Raw genomic sequence first — 20,420 nt, 5'->3', positions numbered from 1 at the left:
CAGTTACGTGTTTGCTGTATGACTCTTTTCAATTGTGTAATTACATTAACTGGAAAAGCAAGGAATTTTTCTGAAAACGTACTGTACTTATTGTCGAAATCGTGCACGGTTGATAATTTTTAATGAAATAAGGTTATGCATTCAGTATCGCCTGACCTCAATTCCACAATTACAGCATGCCCGATAAAGCTATGAAGCCAAGTTATTTAGTAACGTTTTGCTAACTATATGGGCAATTTATCACATTAATACTGGTGTCCGCCACTGATATGACAATTGGGCCATTTCAAATTTTTGTTTCATATGCCATCTTCTGATATTGTTCGGAAAGAATTGCCGCTGGGGCTGCTATAATATGTGAACCCTGAGAGTCAGCATCGATAATTAGCGAGCAGCTTAACCGTACGCGCGTGGTCACCCTGAGTTCTTCACGTGCACTTCCCGTCAAAAGACTTCAGAATTTTGAGCTACGGGTATGAAACCATAGATTTAAAATCGTGCGAATTCAAGATGAATATGTGCATGTCCTGTTACTTTCTGGCTAAAGGCGATCCTTGGGGTCCTTTCATTATCTAAGCCACTGTCAGGGAGGAATACTTTCATTTGGGGAATCTTGCGTGTTGTTATTCGCAAGAACCTGTGGCTGAAAAATTCATTTTGCCCCTACTGGCCAGCTTCGGTTATCTTTCCCCAATTCTCAGTGTGGGCTTCTGAAGGTCTGAGAATTTTCCATCAGCGACGCACTGGTCATCTTAACTGGAAATTCTTTGGGGTATCACACACGTGAACATTAAAGTATGAAAGAAAACCGTGACCCGAGATTGGAGTGATGTTGCTCTTTTTGCAGAAATGTCGAGGTGACCTGTCACGCATGGCAGCCCCATATGGGTGAACATACCACGTACTGTACAGCTAGAGTGTTTTTCGCAAACGTGGCAGTAGTTGCCGAAAACCTAATTTCATCTTTGTTTGCCGAAAACATCATTTCATTCAGAATTTGTTTGCTCCAAGGCTGCCAAATGAATGATCAGCTGCGTCACTCTAGGAGACAGACGTGTGAAACGTGCGCAGCGGACACAAGAATGACGGGCTAGCAAGAACATTTACCATGACGCGAGAGTGACAAGCCAATTAATTTCAAACGCAATTTCTCAGTGACAAATGTAATGGCAACGTCCATTCTCGTGCCACTAGGAAGTTATTAGGTAACACAAATTAAACAAGAGATGGTATATAAGACCCGCATCAAGGCGCCGTGGACATAATCAGCTAAAAGAATGAAGCATTATCTGATTGTGTTTTCGGCTGCTGTGGCCATCGTGCTGCTATCCAGATCAGACGCTGGCAAAGGACCCAATGTATTGCAACGCGACGCACCGGACGCTTTCAAGGTAAGGATCAATGGTTCACAAAGAGTACAATTTGCTCTTCTGAGCGGAGTTATAGGAATGCTTACCGTTTTTGACAACGCTGGCGCACTATAAGCTAACCGAATATTTTTGTATCAGAGTTTACTGTTGGAGTTACGTATATCTGAAAGTTACTCGACACGAAAATGTGATCAAGGCTATTATTTCCGTGAGTTGAGTTGATTTATATTTCTCGCAGAGAGTACATCCATACGGATGATGTAAACACAGAAGCAGGAAAAACGGATGTTGAGACGCGGATAATGTTTCAAACTCGCTTCGAATACAGGGGAATATTTTCAATTGTTAGAGGATGTGAGCAGCTACAGATGAAACCATGCTTGCATGGTGATCTACTAAGAAATATTCTCGCTACAGCTAAAATAAAGTTACTCTCACTACCTAAATTCCACCAGACATATCGTTAGGTACCCGTCAGGGTGGCTTAGCGGCTATGGTGTGGCGCTGCTAAGCAAGAGGTCGCGATAACAAATCCCGGCCGCGGCGGCCACATTTCGACGGGGGCAAAATGCAAATACGCCTGTGTCCCGTTCATTGGGGACACCTTAAAAATTTCCAGGTGGTCAAAATTAATCCGGAGTCCCCACTACGGCGTGCCTCATAATCAGATCGCTTTTCTGACACGTAAAATTTCAGAATTAAAAAAAAAGTCTGTTAGAGAAGAAACGGACTGACGCGGTCCGTGCACACTTTATTATACTGGCTATCATGCTTCCCATCTTTAAGTAGTAGAATAGTAGTCACACTTTATTTAGGAGTCCAAAAGAAATGCATTAAGCGTTACCTGAACCGAAAGACTAAAAGCTTGTAGCCGGTTCAGTATCGACTATGCATACGTGTTATGCGCAAAGGAGCCCCGTGAAGCGAGAATGACGGGCGAATTACTTTAATTCAATATTCAAATCCAACTAGTCTTGACATGTAGGTATGATGTACTACATAAATGACACGAGAACAAGTTCCAAGCGCCAGGAGTTGATGCTTGTCGCATTATATCGTACAGTACTCTGAAAACACAAAACAATTCACAGCGTTAAAATGAAGTAAAAAATGAGAAAAAGCTTAACATACCCGGCAGTAACGAGAAATTTTACCATTCTATTTGGTTAGTGAAGTATTATAATTAGGAACAGATTTTCAAATCTCCAGCTACATTTACTTCTATAAATAGCTCATTCCAAACCTTCCCGCCGGCAAACTGAATTGACCGTGCACGGGAAACTTTGCTACATTTGATAGGTTTAAATTGCAGTTTGAAGCTCGCCGAATATTACGGTTGGGGAAAAAGGAAATGCGGAATTGTTATAGAAAGAGTAATAGTAACTTTTTTGCGAGAAGAGAAATCAACTCTACTGACGGTAACAACAGCCTTGATCATAGTTTTGTTGTGAGTAACGCTCAGATATAAGCAACTCCAACAGCAAACTCTGATGCCAAAATTGTCGGTTAGTTTGGACAATGTTGTTTGTCGTAATGCAGATCTTATGATATCGCAGTAACATAGAAGATAAAATCGATAGCTCTCCGAAAAGGTTTGTACTTGAAAAGCACAATGGTCTGGAGCTAATAATACGTAAAATGTCTGTTTTAGGAGACGCACAAAGGCGATGCAATAGCTAATGTGGAAGCGACTTATAGCAAACTACACAGATAGAAGCATTCTTCAGGCCTCTCCAAAGAGTGAAACCGAATACTACTGTAATGCACAACTACGGTATCTGCCCTTATTTTTCACGAGCCAACTTGTTTTTCATGAATGACTTGCAGGACGCGTAATTATGATGTGGAAAATGACTACCAAAAGCTAATTAATGTTGTTTTCCGGCAACCAACTATTCATTGATGCCTATATTGCTCAAGTTTACCCCATTTAGAAAAAAATCACAGCATATCCACGGGGTGAATGATGATGAGTGGGCGAAGCTCCGGAGGGAATCATCGGATCTCCCGCTTAAGGGGACGCTAGCACAAACGCGTTAGAAACGTGCAATACTCTCTAGTAAGGGGGAGCGGCCACAGCGTCTTACGCAGCCATTTACACATGCCGGAACGTGCACCGCGTTTGCCGACGCCATCACATGACTGCTGAGAGAGTATACCCCCCGTATTCATAAACGCTCCTCTACTTGAACTTGACTTGCCACCGCCTTGGGCAGCGCGTTCGAAACGCGTTGAAGGTAAGGCGGAGAGGCCACAGCGTCTTACACCAGCTTCTTACACGGGCCGTAACGCGCTAGCACAAACGCGTTTGAAACGCGCTAGAAACGCGGCCTTTCGTTATTGTTGGGTATTTATTGCCATCGTGGTGCGTGTGTCTATGTGCGCTTCGTGGCGTAGTGGGCTAACGCCGCGCGCTCGGAAGCGAGGGGTCCCTGGTTCGATTCCGCGCTACGGACACAACTTCGGAATTTTTTTTCTCATTTTTCTCAGACTGGTTACACACTACTACTACTACGACGGGGACGGAACGGGTGCCGCTATAAGGAGCTTCGCTCCTAAAAGATTTGTGTCGTGCCTTTGTACATTCATGACGTATAACATCGTAATGTGCTCTCTGTGTGGTGTTCCTTAGTTGGGACCCCTTAAGGCAGATCATTTCTGCTCTTAAAGATTTATCACCACGTTGAGGTACTGCAGACAGAAACAATCGGCGCATCCCATGCAACATATGTGGAAATCGGTGATATATGGAGCTTTGTTCGATGTTTGCGGAAATAAATGCTAATTTAAGCAAACGTAATGGTAATGAGACAAATGTGGACTTGAAATGACGCAAATGAAAGAAATGCTTGCGCAGATGTAACGCTAATGAGGCAACCTCAGTGCAAATGCAAGCAGATCACGCAAATGTAACACGGTGAAACCAGTACCTCAATACAGGGGTGGCGTCCGTGTCAACACGAAAGGAATGTACAATACACTTGTTAAATGGAAACCCAGGTGTCTCTGTTTTTCTTTTTTTTGCACCACACATCACATCCGCGACTGATAAGACAGTGTATTTACGTTACGCGTCATCCGTAATGTCAGTGTTATAATTCATAATCTCCCTTCAACTAGGGCTCTTTCATACGCTTGCGCGGGGGTCATGTCATGACTGCCCACGATGCGCTGAACGAATTCATGTCTGGCATATAATCAAGTCTGTTCTTATTGATGATGCTTTACTTGGCGCATCAGTAAGAAATGATGCATACGTGGAGAATTGTGAGACGCAACAATAAATGTTCAGCGTCTGAATCCCTCGCGCTTCAGACAAGTATGATAGTCACGTTCTTGACGTGCCCGACGTATCCGAACGGGTAACATTGCAAGATCAACGAGAAACGTCGCATAACTCCCATGAAGACATTGTCGGATCCGTCTAACGTACCTGTAGAAGTTGGAGGGAGACGTCCGACGTACCTTTCATAATCATCACCATCATCAGCCTATATTTATGTCCACAGCAGGACGAAGGCCTCTCCCTGCGATCTCCAATACAGCCAATATTGTAACATATTTTCTTACATGCGGTTTAGGAACCTAATCTTATGCTGACTGAACTGAAAAATGGTTCACGTCAAAAACAGCTGGATGAATCATATTAGCCACAAATTTAAATTTGCACATCAAAAACAGACGAATTATATACTATGCACAAATTTAAATAAGTCGGACTCCTTTGCGATATATGTTTCTTTTTCTTTGCCTGACGCCATCATTTAACAGGCACTGATGGACGGTCTCGCAAAAAAAAAGGGTCCTACCGGAAAAATGCTGCTACAGGGGTGGTAATGGTAATAAATACACTTGCACGAGAAAATGATTTGCTGCCTCCCCTGACACAAGTGCCTCGCTTGGTTTATGAGTTCAACCTATCAATATAGCTTTCTCTAATTGATTTACTGGTTAATTGGTTATAAATGGTCCACCACTTATAGAGCACACACTATGACTGTTACCATGCCTGACGTATAGCTCTCGCATTTCTCACGTTAAAGTAAAACAACCTTCCGACATAAACAATCTCAGCATGATTGTCGGCATTAATGCGATTAGCATTTAGGCAGTTTAGTCACACACTGTATTGCCACATTCGTAAGGCATTTCGAATGAGGCGTGTAGTTCAGCCCGGCTCCTCTATCTCGCTGCGCCAACTGGTGGACCCACCGCAAAGCCCTCGCATGTCTGAATATACATTCTGAGACTATTGTATGAATATACAGGGTGTCACAGCTAACTTTAGTGAAGGTTTTAAAATGTTCCGAAACACTATTGATGGACGCCACCATATGAAAGTCATGGTCTATTATATGAAGGAAGAAACTATATGCTTTTGTCTTATTCACATAATTATTTAAGAATATTTACCATTTAACAAATCATAACCTTTGAGCAAAACTTTCAATGGGAAAGTTGTACAGCATTCGAGGAAACCTCTAACTTGGTTGGAATTCTTACTTGTTACACAATAATATTTTCTTCAGTTCTTTGATATAATACTTTGAGGACCCCGAAAAAAGAAAAAAAAGAAAAGATTGCCTGGAAGAACAAAAGCACAAAATAAATTTACAAAAAAAATACTACTTAATGCGGCTGACGGTTATGACACCTTAATTAAGAAAACAGTGCCAAATATGTCGCTGCACTACTCAGCATTATTCAAACGACAGTCAAACTGAGCTCGGTCACTTTTGTCACGCGCTGGCGGAGCCGAAATTATTTTATTATCCACGACTCTCGGGGAATACGGAGACGTACGGGTTTCTGTGCACATCATAAAAATTATTATGAAAAAATTTTATGAGTACTGTCATCCTTGCACAGACAGTTACAAGGAGTAAGTGTGACATGCACACAGATGTACAGGTACAACAAGCGTGGCGTACATGTAGGAAGCTGTCATCTTGAATGGCAGAAGGTGAACGTACGCGTAGAGCTTGCTATTCATTTGTAAACACACAAACAACATTCATAAGCCGGCAAGATGCCTGACCTCTCTCTTCTTTACACCTAGGTCTTCGCAGCGTTCCCTTACGCTGTCGGCATTTCCGACTCTGACAATGATACCATCTTTGAATGCCTGACGACGAAGCGCAAGGACTTTGACCCCGAGGCGAAGACAGTAACCTACGTGTGGTCACTAAGTGATGGCCCTGGCAAGAGGTAAGCCTTTCGTAATACCAGGTTTCAAAAAAAAAGTGTGGTATACCTCTTCAACGTTGCAAAGGCACCATAGCTCACACAATAATGCCTGTGCAAATTTCGTTAGACTTACCCTTGCTATAGAGATGCTTCAGAAACCATGTTATACGTAGACAATGTACTAGCCTAACAGAAATACTCTGATCATGTGAGTGCTGCGCAGTGAGTTGACAAAATGCGCTACTTCCTATGTTCTCCAATAAGTAGCAGCAAAAAAAAAAAGAAAAAAGAAACACGGACGTTGCAGCTTCAGTTTCGCCATCTTGAACGACTAACATTAAACCGAAATTTCGGTTCCTACGCATTTCTGAGAATGAATCCCACGCGTAGTATTTTCTCGAAATTTGGATGTCTAGCCTCTTTCAGTGTTGCGCGAACTATTACGAGGTGACACAAAGCCGTGAAAGGTGAGCACTTATGTGTATGACGGAAGCTTGTGTGTGACGATTGCTGCACGACGACGCCAGAAGCACGGTGGCAACGACGATGGCATGCTGACGACAATGACGGCATGTCGAAAAAGGCGATGGCGGTTGATGACTTAAAGGTGACAACAACGACAATGACTTAGCCTCCTTTTCAGGAGCACTGACCTCTCGCTTCGTTGATGTGAAAATTGTGAATACATGAGGAGGCGCCCGCCAATCTTTTCCAGACGCTTACTGGAACAACGATCGAGTGTACCAAGGTTCAGTCATGCTTTCTATGCCAACGTCTGTGGCGTTATGGGTGAACATCTGGCCGTGGCAGTGGTGGCTTCAGTTAAAAGCCCAACAGCAGCCACATTATATTTTATTTTTTTTAATGCGGCTAATGAGGCAGAACCGAAACATTACTAGCATGAAGTACTTGGTAGTAGGCAAAGAATGGTTCAAATTAATGTAAGTGCGATTAACACAAACATTCTTTTCTCAATATCTTACGTCTCATCTGTCGTAGCTTGTGTTTTGTGGTATAGGTATCATTTACCTGTATCCTTTCTATCAGCACTAGTTATTTTCTCTCACCAACGGATACAGAAGACAAACAATAATATTACACACAGTAACGCTGTAACCAAGCGCTAACACGAGAGAAGGAGCTAGAAAGGAAATTAATTTGCCCCGTTTTCTATTTTGACACATGCTTGCCCCGTAAGCGTGTGTGAAAGAACAGTTTGGCCAAACTGTTCTTTCACACACGCTGATTTTTAGCGCTAGATCACTCGTAGGGTCAAGATGAGGAAATATTGATTTCAAGTTATTGGGTTGAGAACATTTTCTTGCTTATTTATTTTTGTTGGAACTTTATTCCGGCATCATTGTAAACACAGCAGAGAATTTTACGCTCGTAGAGTGTATTACAGTGGTGTGCGGCGCAGTTAAAATAAATCGCGCACAATGTGGTGAGCTAAATTCTTGTGATACGAATTTGAGCGGCCTCCCTGCACATTGGTTTTTCTGTCCCAAAGAAAGCAACTAAAAAAGTCGCAGTTTCGCCCGAAAGGCGAATCATTGATTGCGATAGCAAATTAGTATAGAGCTATACGAAGCAAGGATAGCAGTTTGATGTACCGTATAAAGTTGTAAACATTCGCTTACTAACTAAATTGACAAGCGCGGTGCCACGCGCGCGCAGGTAAACATGAAAACATCTCGCTCGATGACACTCGCTGTGAAACCGCCGGAGTGGAAAAGCGTGCCAGACAGCAGCGGACACATTGACCTTCGCGCTGCCTTTCGTTTCGCTTCAACGCGAACTAAACGTCGAAAGCACAGCGCATACCAAGCTTTCACGATACGGTGCCCGCGCGGCCGCGCTGTGAGCAGCAGCCGACGGTGCAGAACGCACCCCCCATCCCTTTCCCTCTACGTCGCCTCGCCCTCATGCCTCGCGCGCGAAAGACCGCGCGCTTCCGGCCTGCCTTCCTCCCTCGCGTGCGTGCGCTACATTGAGCCGCGATTGCCGGCTCGCCCTCGTACGCTTTCACTCGCACACACAGCGTACGGCACGCGGCGGCGATTTTATCGGTGTTGGACTTTATACGAAACCTCACGGCGACTACAAAGCCGCCGGTAGAAATGCGCTTGGAGTGTCCATATAATGGCTGTCGCAATAAATAAGTGTAAATGAAGGACGAACGCCTAAAATTCGCGTGAAGTTGCTTGAAAACGCGTTGTTATCAAAAGACGTCTCCTGAGAAGATTCTACCTCAACAAGTGGAATCCGAGAAATCGTTGTACTTGCCACCCTTGCCTCAATTTTTTTAAAGTTTGCTCAATTTTAAGGAGAAATAACCAATATACCGACGGAAAGCAGCAGATTTGAGATTAGTGAAATCTATATTTATCACAAATTCTTGAATATTGCGAAAAAAATCTCTAGCATCATCTTTTCAACACTGCAACACAGCATTACATATGATATATCTATTACCTAACCTCTATTATTGCGATATCTGTTCTCGGCACGGAGTTCTTAATTTGTAAAGTTTGTGCTTAAGATTTTAAACTCATAGAAGTTAGCCAATTATTGAAAAACATTTGCGGCCCATTATAAAATCTGCTTTCTGCTGTCTATTCAATTGGTCTAGTACTATGAAATGGAAGAAACCACATTAAATTCTGATCAGCCGTTGCCCAATGACACAATTACTGTGTTTTACATTTGTTTAAATGTGGAAATGTGAGTTTACTCGGATGTCAAGCTGAAGCTAATTTTCAGATAATATTTAATAATTAGGAGAAATACTTCTCAGATAACGTCAGAGGGAAGACCAAGTAGGAGGAGAGACTGCAGCCAGAGCCTCATTATAGCACACTGCCTGGGAGATAGAAAGCATTAACAGAAGTGAAGTTTCAGAGAACCAATTTACGGTATAAGAGCAAAAAATATTGAAGAACTAATGTACACTTTAGAATACGTTTGAACCATAATGTTTAGTTAAGTCAGTAAGTGCAATACAACTAATTGCCAAGCGTATATTCCTTGTGTTTTCATTCTTTGCAAACGCAGTCTTATAATGATATAAGACACCGGACAAGTAACAACTCTGACATGATGCACGGTTTTACTGTGTGCACTACAATGTTGAGAAGCTTTGCCGAAATGCAAACACTAAATCAGGTCGACAGACATTATGGGACGCCAGCGCAGCAATCTCACAAGGATGAAGGTGGTTTATAATAATTGTAGACGCCATTACATATAAGAGGTCCGTGTCCTTTGAGCATACCGATGAGATTACAATATAGCTAGGTGTCTACTTTATCTCGTGAGGTATTGTATATATCAGATGAGAGAGTCAACGAACCCGAAGCAGCAGCAGCACCAATGCTATGAAAGCCGACGTAAAAAAAAGTTTCTCTTTAAAATAGGAACAGCTATTTACGCGAGCATATCTCCTTGTACTAGTTTTCTTACTTTACGCCAAAGCGCATTGAAAGGAAATCACATCCTGAAAGTCAACAGACGGGGGCTGTAGCGCCCATGCTTGACTCATCTTCAGATCCCTTATCATGTGGGGCATTGTTCAAAAGATGAACCTAGGCACGTGCCGAAGGCAAAGCATGATTTCTAATAGCGCGCTGGGCACAATGTAGTGGTAGTTTTAAGCATCTGAAGTGACGACGTGTGCAGTTCACAGTCACGCTCGTGCGTATGAAGTTTATACAAAGGAGAACTGTATTGGACGTTGCTTAAGATGGGTGCTCATTGCCGAATATTGCCTTTCAGGAAGCATGTTGAGTTTCACCACACCACTGGTGCAACGCCGGACGCCACGAACTTCACAGTTGGCACAGGTAGATAAATTTAATATTATCACTTCCTGATCGTACTTGTCAAACTCTACTTTTGCTCGACTGTGTCGCCACGAGGCCAGAGTGCTTGCATTTGTCATCCAACGCACAACGAACACATCTGTGGGTGTATTCGATAAGCTCTTCTGGATATGTTTCCTCCGGTAACATAAAAAATGGCGTAAATTGATAAAAGAAATGTTCCGTTTTTTTTACAGCAAAATGTGTTAATCAGCTCTGCGTAAAGATGCTAGCGTAAGCATTAAACGCTTGACAGCTGAAAACCTTCAGCCGGCACGTTCTATTCTTCGTTTCCTTCAACGTTATCGCTCTCGTAGCGGCTGTGTCTGCCTGTGTATATTCTCAACGCTGTCAATCCGCTGTAGACGGCCGGAGCTGAAAGTGTAAATGTCTGACGTCTTATGTTATCAAACTTTTCAAGTGCAGCTTATCTCTTCTACGTTAGCTGAACATGATTGCCTTCGTTTGGGGCGCTTGCACAATGAAACTTATCCACGGCGACTACGGTGCCCTTAAGTTTGGTGACAATTACTTCTAATGCCTGTGCCTTTAAAATGGGGAGACAACGCCTAACTACTCGAGGTAATGAGATTATACTGCTGCAGCTGTTGCAGTCCAGCGTTCTGCCAATCTCTAGTTTTTTTTCTGCTCATTAAAACTTTTACCTTTATATTGCAAACTTACCTACGTCTATAACGACCATGGCATGTGTTTATGTTATCTAATGGTTGCTTTCCAGTTGTCCAAAGCCTCTCTTTTTACCTACAAATTTTGGGCTAAAACTAAACCATTCTGGTTGGGTAACGCCGGCCTATATATGAAAATTCTTCGGTGTTTATCTTGCACCAATACTTCTTGGAGAAGCCTCCAACACATTCCTACCCCTCTCTTTATTATCATTTCCCTCGCTGTCAGAAATAAACATCTCTCTTTTTAAAATGTTTTGACTTCTCTAAGCATACATAAAGCGCGCTGTTTTTCTCCTACCCATGGGGAGTAGGATAGTATTAGTTATACAGGTTGTTTCACGTAACTTGAACCAAACATTTTTTTTGAAAAAGTGGTGAATCTCAGCTGAGTGAAACCAACGACTTATGGTTTTCCGTCATGTGGCGCTCCTCAGAATATTTTTCATATTCCACTTAATTACTTAACTAACTGAAATCAATTATTGAAAATTTTTAATATTCGCTTGACGGCAAAGTGCGTTTCGTGGCGTTGTAGAGGGGGTTCATCAACAACCGATACAATTTCTTGTGGCAACGTATACATGCTGCGTGCTGATTTTGTTTTTCGGTGTTTAAACAATGCCCGCGAAACACGAAACCACGTGACTGCGCTGATTAGCTATCGTATTGCAGTGCTCTGAACCATGCTTTGAGGGGAAGAACCGCTTATCAAAGACAGCGACCCGGCTTTTCCGCAGATCGAATCCCGGCCGCGGGGGCCGCATTTCGATGGAGGTGAAATGCGAAAACGCCCGTATGCTTGCGTTGTAGTGCACGTTAAAGAACCCCAGGTGTTCAAAATTAACCCGGAGCCCTCCACTACGGCGTGCCTCATAATCATAACTGGTTTTGGCACGTAAAACCCCATAAAGAAGAAGAAGAAGGCTTTTCCGCGTGCCGCCATGGAAGGTGGTGACGCACTGTGAAGCCGATGCCTGGAGCCGCGGCCGCTCAATCCGCCATGTTCAACGCGCGTGGTTCTTTCACTCGAAGCACCATTGAGACTGTTTCAAAACGGTTGCGCATGAGCGCATTCAGGTGGTTTTATTTCATATTTCGTGGACATTGTATAATCGGCGAAAAACAATATCACCACGCAGCATCTTCGTTGCTACAAAAAATTGGATTGGTCGTTTCTGAATCTCCTCTACAACGGAACGAAACGCACTTGGCCCTAAAGTGAATATAAAGAATGGAATAATTTATGTAGGTAATTACCATTCCACGATGACAGACCAACAAGCCCACATCGCGACCCTCGTCGCTAATTGCATATTTGAGCGGAATATACTCTAAGGTGCGCCACATGACGGCAAACCCCAAGTCGTTGGTTTCATTCATCTACGGTTAAACACATTTTTTAAATCCTTAGTTTATGTTACGTGAAACACCCCGTACAAACACTGGAAAGTAAAGCAGTTGTTGCTCTAGCGAAAACAAGTTACTGTGTCGAGACATTGGCTCCAGTCTGGGACATTCCCATATTCCATCACAGCTGATCACTTCCCTAGTTCTGTAAAAAATGTGGGCACCGTATTGTTTCTCAGCTTCTAGAGGTTTGTGCTTTGATTTTCCCATAGACTTAATTCGCATTACTACCTTTTTTGCAGATTCCGATGAAATGGAAGTGGCATACGTAACTTGGAGCGACTACAAAGACTGCGCCATCACTGAAGTTCCACACTACGGAGACCGTAAGAATTCAGCCAAAGAACACTCAATCCATCGCTCAGTCAAATTATTTCTTGTCGTTTAAGCAAAACCTATTTGACGGACTCACCATTAACATTGAGCAAAACATTTAAATATATTTTGAACCGTTCCACAAATGACGTTCACGCCCCTTAAGTGCCGAATGTTTCTGCTTTCCGAGAAATCAAGCAATGAACCCTTCTTCACTACACCGAACCATAAATATTTAAGGAAATAGGTGCGTTTTCGACTCACCAAAGCGGCCATCTTTGTGCTTTCGACGGGAACGAGGTTGTAAGCTTACCAGTGTATCTAGGCTGATTGCCCCGTTGTGCGATAGCAAGAAAAATCAATTATGCTTTAAAAAAAAGTGATGTTAAAGTTAGTTTTTGTACGTGTAATATATGCCTGTGGACGTTCTTTACATTATAATGAAAGAACGAAACTTGAATAGAACGTCATCTCTTTTTATGAAATTGCCACCGTCGTGGACATTGTAAATACTGCGATTCTTTTCATCAGAATTAGGAATTTCGTGACTGATTTCTTACCTGAAGCAGACCGCATGTCAAAGCCTCGAAGTGGACGAAAGATGTCGCTTGCTATTCATCAAAAATTATACGTTTCTGTTAGCAAGAAAACAGGCCACAAGTCCTTAGTTCTGACAATGTTACCTAATCTACTAAGCCAAGTACCCGGGATGCGCTGAAAAAAAAGGATGATACTGTATGGATATATCATAACCCTCGGTTTGTGTAGCCCCCTATTTTAAATCAACAATTTCCTATCATTTGTAATATTAGTACCTCATGCCATGAAATCCTATAGCCCAAAGATAAACGAATAATTACCAAGCAATGGTATGGTATGATAAAACTTTATTACTGTCCCTCGGAACGCGCGTCAGCACGTAGCGGGCCACTCCCACGTCGGCACAGAAAGGCCGAGCCTCTCTGCTGCGTCGCGGGCCCGATGGACAGCCCATAGCTGTGCTTCAAGATCGGGGCTGCTTAGGGCAGCCTCCCATTTGGTCGACGTGACATCGTCGCCGTCGTGTAACGCGGGGCACCGCCAGAGCATATGTTCCAAGTCAGCTAGGTCTGAGCATAGCTCGCAAGCATTGATCGATTGTATGTCTGGGTATATTCTGTGTAACAGTGCGGGGTTAGGGTATGCCCCGACTTGGAGTAACCTGAGTGTCAACGCCTGTGGTCTGTTTAGTTTCCTATGTGGCGGAGGATATCGTCTCCGTCCCATGTAAAAATGTTTCGTAAGTTCGTTATATGAGGAGGGAGGGTCCCGATTGTCCATAACCTCAGCGTCGCGCCACCCGGTAGCTACGCGGTCAACGACTCCTCGCGCAGCTCTGTGGGCCGACTTGTTGAGGTCATTACCAAGCAATGTTTAAAAAAAAGCGAACAGACAAGCTCGCACGAAAAGGCACGTAGCATTTCCAAGAGAAAGGTTTCCATATCCTTCACGGAAGCGTGACACATTCTTGTACGATAATAACTTAGTAATCATGGAGAGACACAAAGACAGAGGGACTGAATGTGTTACATTTGCAAATATTTCTTTGTCATTGACGATGCGCATGGACATTTCAGGTAGTGTGAAAGAGGAAACTTTACTTTGCACAATCTATTGAGAGTCTTTTTTCTGTTCTGGTTGGCGATCGAGTTTCGCCGGCCGCTGCCCTTGCAGCGACCGGCGAAACTCGTTCAAGTTTAAAAGGGAATTGAGCAGTAGTGATGAATTCATCCAAAACACTGCCCTGAAGGGAGTACGTGGGCTGCTCTATGGAACTGACTCAGATATTTGTAATCAAGCACTCGAGTTATTTTTGATTCAAAGTTCAAAGTTTGTTTGTCAATAAACCATATACATACATACATAAAGTCTGACCTGCCTAAGCATGTTGTGCTTGCTAACAGGTACAGGTAACATTTACACAAATTGAGCACATAAACGGATGATTTTGCTTTAAAATTTGAAGCTCTTGAAAACGTCCGTTGTATGTTATCAGATTTGGCGCCGGCTCGGTCGAGTATCTAAATAATTTAGAGATAGTAACAACCGCTGTTCCAAGAACTCGGATGGCGGCTGGATTTCGGACGTCTCAATTTGTGTGCGCTTCTCTATGTCCCTCAGTTGTTCCGTGGCCACGACGTTGCGTGGCTGAGCATTCAATTGAGCGTTTGGTCGCGGCGGCCACATTTCGATGGGGGCGAAATGCAAAAACGGTCGTGTACTCGGATTTAGGTAAATGCGATGCAACTCCAGGTGTTAAAACTTTATCCGGTGTCCCCTAATGCGGCGCGCCTCATAATCGGATAGTAGTTTCAGAAAGTAGAACCCCAGGACTTTTGTGGGTTATGAATAAAAGCATCCAAATTGCTGCTACAACGCGCATTTTTCTAAAGCATTAGCTGCTATATATATCTCAAGAAAAAAAAAGAACGTTTGAAAATTTAGCACAAAAAAGAGAGCCCGAACGCTGCCTGTTTCTTTGCACTGTTGTATCAATATAAAACGCGATGTACATAGAGCATGTAGCACGGACACTTGGAACGTGATACTGAGGATGGGAATTAATTTCTGTAGTTTAACGTAGAACGGGCGGTTACCAGAATGACGACCCACAAGCCTCGCCTGTCAAGTGTTACTTAGAAACCACAGCGAGTGAGGCACACTTAAGCAGTCATCTATAGATTCGGTGTTAAGAGCCTTCCATATTTGTTAGCCCCCTTGATATACTAATATATACGCGTTCATTGAGTCAGCCATTTTAAAGCACATGCGCATCTTTATGCCCCGCCATATAATCAAAGCAAGAGGCGAGGTGATAACGTGAAAGAGCAGTGTTTCTAAATGCTATTTTTTCTAAGTTAACAGCTGAAGCTATGGCTTCAAGATGGTCGTATTATTGAAGATACCACATAACGAATAGTTTTAAATTGGCGAATTATTATGTTACAATAATTCTTTCTCGTCTAAGTTGTTCTAAAGCACGGTGTATTAAAGCTGGTGGGCCATTCTACAGATTATGCTAAATACACAAGCTGAAAGCATGGTTGTACGAAGTACCCGCATAATAAATCTACTCCCCTTTCTTGGCAATTCGCAGGCACTTTTTTAAAAGAACGCAAGGAAGACGACACAGAAATGTGTCCTCTTCCTTCCCTGTTGCCAAGAAGACCGAATTCCTAGAACGGTGTCGGAATAAATGTGAAAGATCATCTGAGAACTTTCGTACAAATCTACTCCACCTGTGTTTGCCACCCTCCAAGCTCGCACCAGTTATTGTGCCCGTCAATCAACTTGATGCCTGGCTCGCAATGACCAGTAGGCGAAGTGTGGTCGGCATCGCCTGTATCGTTAAAAATCTGCACTCATAAAATTCGGGTAAATGTTTCCATTCAAAGTGCCAGCAAGGTACTTTCGTTGTATCTCATGGATTTAGAAGCTCTCAGAACATCGTTTTTTTATTTTTTCTCTTGCTCTGTAGAGTGCACCCTATGGGTGTCGAAAGCAGTGGAGGACCTTGTGCCTGTGTACTGTCTCGAGCAGTTTCACGACATATGCGGTGTCATGGTGCCCCTTCACGACAGCGATCTCTGCGAGGATGACCAGTTTGAAGAGGAGAACGACAACTAGGCACCCAAAAAACACTTGGAAAACCGCAGTTGATATCCGCATGATGGTCACGGTAGCACAATGAACCGCGGCCAAGTTCTTTACCAAATAAAGTTTTGCTAGGAAATATTGATGATATCTTATTACGCTCAAATTTATCTTGTTTTTTTTCTTGCATGAAGTGTCAGTCGAAGCTTATATTGCAAATACTATGGTAAGTACTTCCGATTAATTCTCGAGCACGGACAAGAGGTAGCAGATATATTATGAAGATGCAGTAGACAAGCTATACTCGCGGACAACTTTCTGTGGCAATGAAGGGAAACCTACGGGCGCGTGGCTGCTGCACATGTGTTACCGCGCCAAGTAGTCCGGCAGCGTTTGACAGTGCTTTTGGTTGCTCGTAGCAGACGCTGAATCGACGCAGCCCAAAACAGGAAGGGAAAAGCTGCAAAATAAGTAAACTTTTACACTCGGCGGTGCATTCTGTCATATTTAACTGTTGTTAATAAGGTGTTTGTGTTTTCTCTTCCCCAGCCTAAACTAACGTGGATTAAAATGCGGGACTCTTTTTCAGAAGCGCTCTCACTTGGGCGTGCTTTGGCTCCGTAGCTTTCCTTTCATTGCCACAGAAAGTTGTCCGCGAATATAGTGAAAACTCACTTAAGCACAAATTAACATCGAAGGTGCGCGGAGTGGGATTTTAGTGTGTTAGAAAGAAAGATGTTATAATGAAGGGAAATGAACTAAGGTTGGCCGTGAGAGTTTCTCACTAGCCTTTGTCATCGGAAATTCCGTGCTTTTTTTACTTGATACTTCGTTGTTTGAAACACAGTAACTCATTACCTAAAGCGGCTGCAATTACAAATATTGTGAGCGCTAACTGTGCAGTTCATCGTCTTCATCTGTCTTCACTCTCATATTCATCGTCATCGTTTGTCGGGTTGCTGCTAGCTGGCTGTGTTGCGCTGTGTTGAAATACAAGGACTCTGCCTTCGACCAGGCTAGAGCACTGCACGGGCCGATTTTTTCAGCCAGGGCCCGGCCCGGGCCCGATCAAAAGTTTCATGGCGAGACCCGGGCCCTGCTCGTGCCCGGAAATAATCTACATTACCCTCCCGGCCCAGCCTGCGACACCTTTACCTTAGGCCCCAGCCCGGCCCGAGCCCGGCTCGAAACATGCCCGAATCCAGCCCGAGGCCGAAAAAGATCACCAAACGGCATTAAAAAATAAATTAAGAATTATTGAATGGAATTTATTTTTAAGGCATAAATGCATTTTATATGCAATTATGAACACCATTTGAGCGGTCTGAACGAATATACCAGCGCGCGAAGAAGTACGAATGACCCTGCCGTGTAGTATCGCCAGCAGTTTACAACGGTGCGACCTTGATGCGGCCCAATCAACTTCTATCGCAGCGCCGCCACAGTATTTTTCCACGTCGGGCGCCTCACTGCAAAGCATGCGATCACAGACAAATAAAGAGTGCAAAGAATACTACTGCGTCTGTTATTTCTATACATGCGTGCCTGCATGCCAGTTCCCGATAGGTGGGCTACACAGATTCTCCCAAATCTCTGCTTATGTGCTGCATTCTGTGACCACAGTCTCGAAAGACTTTCTGCAGACATGCTGCATTCTGCGGCTACACAAGCTGGGCAAACTTTCTGCAGAAAGTGTGAACGAATTGCCCCCTGGGAGGTGACAGGGGGTGACAGAAAGCCTGTCACATTTCTGCGCGTATGCAGTATCCCGGGTGACTCAGAGTCTAAGATTTCTACAGCAAGACTGCATTTTTTTAAGGGCTGCCTCTCTGAATAATCCAGCTGAAGGGCTAGATCTGCAAGAGCCGATCTTCAAAAATTCCGTAAAACTTACAAATGACCACACCAACTATCAGTGTATGCCATTGGTTCATGCGGCTCCTGCCATGGTTGCTGTCTAAGGCTTGGTAATAAAGAAAGCGAGTACTTTTTAAAAAGAGCGTAGCTCCTAATTGCACGTTCCTGCGGCGAACGCTGGCAGCGGCGTAACCGAGCAAACGACCACAACAGCGAAAGATGAAAGACGCGAGCCGCGAACAGCGGAGACCAATGAGAGCAGCCCCTTCCGTGACGTGCGAGCGTGAACCTGGTTTAATGCGGACCCGCCCGACCACTCGATGCGTAATCGCGCCTGGCCTGAGCCAGAACGCTCATTTCGTATACTATCGTCTGCTTGCCTCAGTTGTCGCTCACACTTGTTTGGTTTGCTTGGTTTGGTCTCGTTCGCGCTTGTTTGGGTTGACATCCTTTGCGATTGATTTCTAATCTCACTGTATGCGTGACTGGAATTGTCTAGTACTTTCTGGAAGCCAAGCGGTACCAGCGATTACACTGGAACTTTCAACGAATCATGTATAAATGCCGAAGTGCTTGACCCGCAGATCAGATTTTCGACGATTGCCGACTCTGCTACATGGCTGTCTTAAATTATTTGCCTCAGTATATCGCGAAAGGAAAATACGTATATAGCTGCTCTCAAATTTCTCATTGGGGAGTATCGTAATCGTCGGTGAATTTTTTTAGTGTTCTAGCATAGTGCCATGTCAGTCTGCTTGTATATTAGTTAGTTAAGTACTTATTTATTTACTTATTTTCGCGATTTATTTCTATAGCGAAATGTGTTTTACTTTAGGGCCACACAGACTTTACATCTGTCAGTGCCTGATGATTGGCCATCTGCGTGATATCAGACTAAGTGATGCTGGATTTATTTATTTATTTATTTATTTATTTATTTATTTATTTATTATGCAATACCCACAGCACCTTTACAGGCATTACAGTGGGGGGAAATACATATCAAGCGCATTCATGCTCCATGACTTACAAGTATACAATATGGTACATAACGTAAGCATAATGTTCAAAGAATAACAGTCACTATACGCATGCAGAGAAAAAAAAGGAACATAAGGAATGTCGCATCAGTTCAACAAGGCATAAAATGTATCATTGGATATTACATCAACTATTGACTGTGGTAGCCTATTCCACTCCCGTATAGTTCTAGGAAAAAAAGACATCCTGAATAGTTCTGTGTGGCAAAATATTTCTCGTACTTTATGAGTGTCGTCACCTCGAGCTGATGCATAATAAGGTTCAAATATGTACCGTTGCCCGTCTATGCCAATTGTTGAGTGAAAGATACTATGAAAAATCTTTAAACGAAGTTTTTTTCTGCGATTGTCAAGAGATTCCCATTGTAAATTATTCTTTGCTTGCGTGGCGCTAAAAGCAAAACTATAATTTCCAGTAAAAAATCCTGTAGCTAAATTTTGTATTCTTTCAATGCGTTCCTTGTCACGAAGCATCGGTGGGTACCATACCTCGCATGTATATTCTAAGCCAGACCTGACGAACGTCTTGAAGAGTAGCTGTTTAGTAGCCATACTGAAGTTTTTAGCGTTGCGCCGTATAAACACTAATGCCTTGCCTGCATTTGCTATTATATGATCAACGTGACAATGCCATTTTAAATCAGTGGTAAAATAAACTCCTAGGTATTTATATAAGGACACCCGCGACAATGCAATGTTATCTAAGGTATACTGAAACAAACATGTTTTTTTTCTTACTTAATGACATGATAACCGTCTTATCTAGATTCAAATTCATGTTCCATTTACAACACCACTGAGCAATGCGGCTGAGATCGCACTGTAATATTCGGCAATCATCTTCACAACTAATAGGCCTATACAAGACGCAATCATCAGCGCATAGTCTCAAATGCGACAGTATTCCTTCACCGATATCATTGATGAATAAAAGAAACAAAAGTGGACCCAGAACTGAGCCCTGAGGGAGGCCAGAAGTGACGTCTACTCCTGATGACTCAGAACCATTTAAAACTACGTATTATTTGCGTAGTCTTAAGTATTCGGCAATTCATGCAATAA

At 43.2% G+C, this 20,420-nt stretch overlaps 2 protein-coding genes across 3 annotated transcripts in view; one reads left to right on the top strand and one right to left on the bottom strand.

Moving 5' to 3' along the window:
• The window catches only part of LOC119461702 (uncharacterized), a 249,408-nt gene that overhangs the window by 163,702 nt on the left and 65,286 nt on the right, over positions 1-20,420 (bottom strand). The gene's annotated exons all lie outside the window — the stretch shown is intronic.
• LOC119461703 (uncharacterized) lies at positions 1,253-16,503 on the top strand. The gene is made up of 5 exons (XM_037723069.2): positions 1,253-1,391; positions 6,430-6,578; positions 10,332-10,399; positions 12,756-12,839; positions 16,346-16,503. The coding sequence occupies exons 1-5, from the start codon at positions 1,278-1,280 to the stop codon at positions 16,492-16,494; spliced, it is 564 nt and encodes a 187-aa protein (XP_037578997.1). The 5' UTR covers positions 1,253-1,277; the 3' UTR covers positions 16,495-16,503.

This window comes from Dermacentor silvarum, chromosome 8, assembly GCF_013339745.2.
Source record: "Dermacentor silvarum isolate Dsil-2018 chromosome 8, BIME_Dsil_1.4, whole genome shotgun sequence".
Lineage (NCBI taxonomy): Eukaryota > Metazoa > Arthropoda > Arachnida > Ixodida > Ixodidae > Dermacentor > Dermacentor silvarum.
Note: the sequence above shows the minus strand (reverse complement) of the source record. Positions and strands in the feature narration are given on the sequence as shown.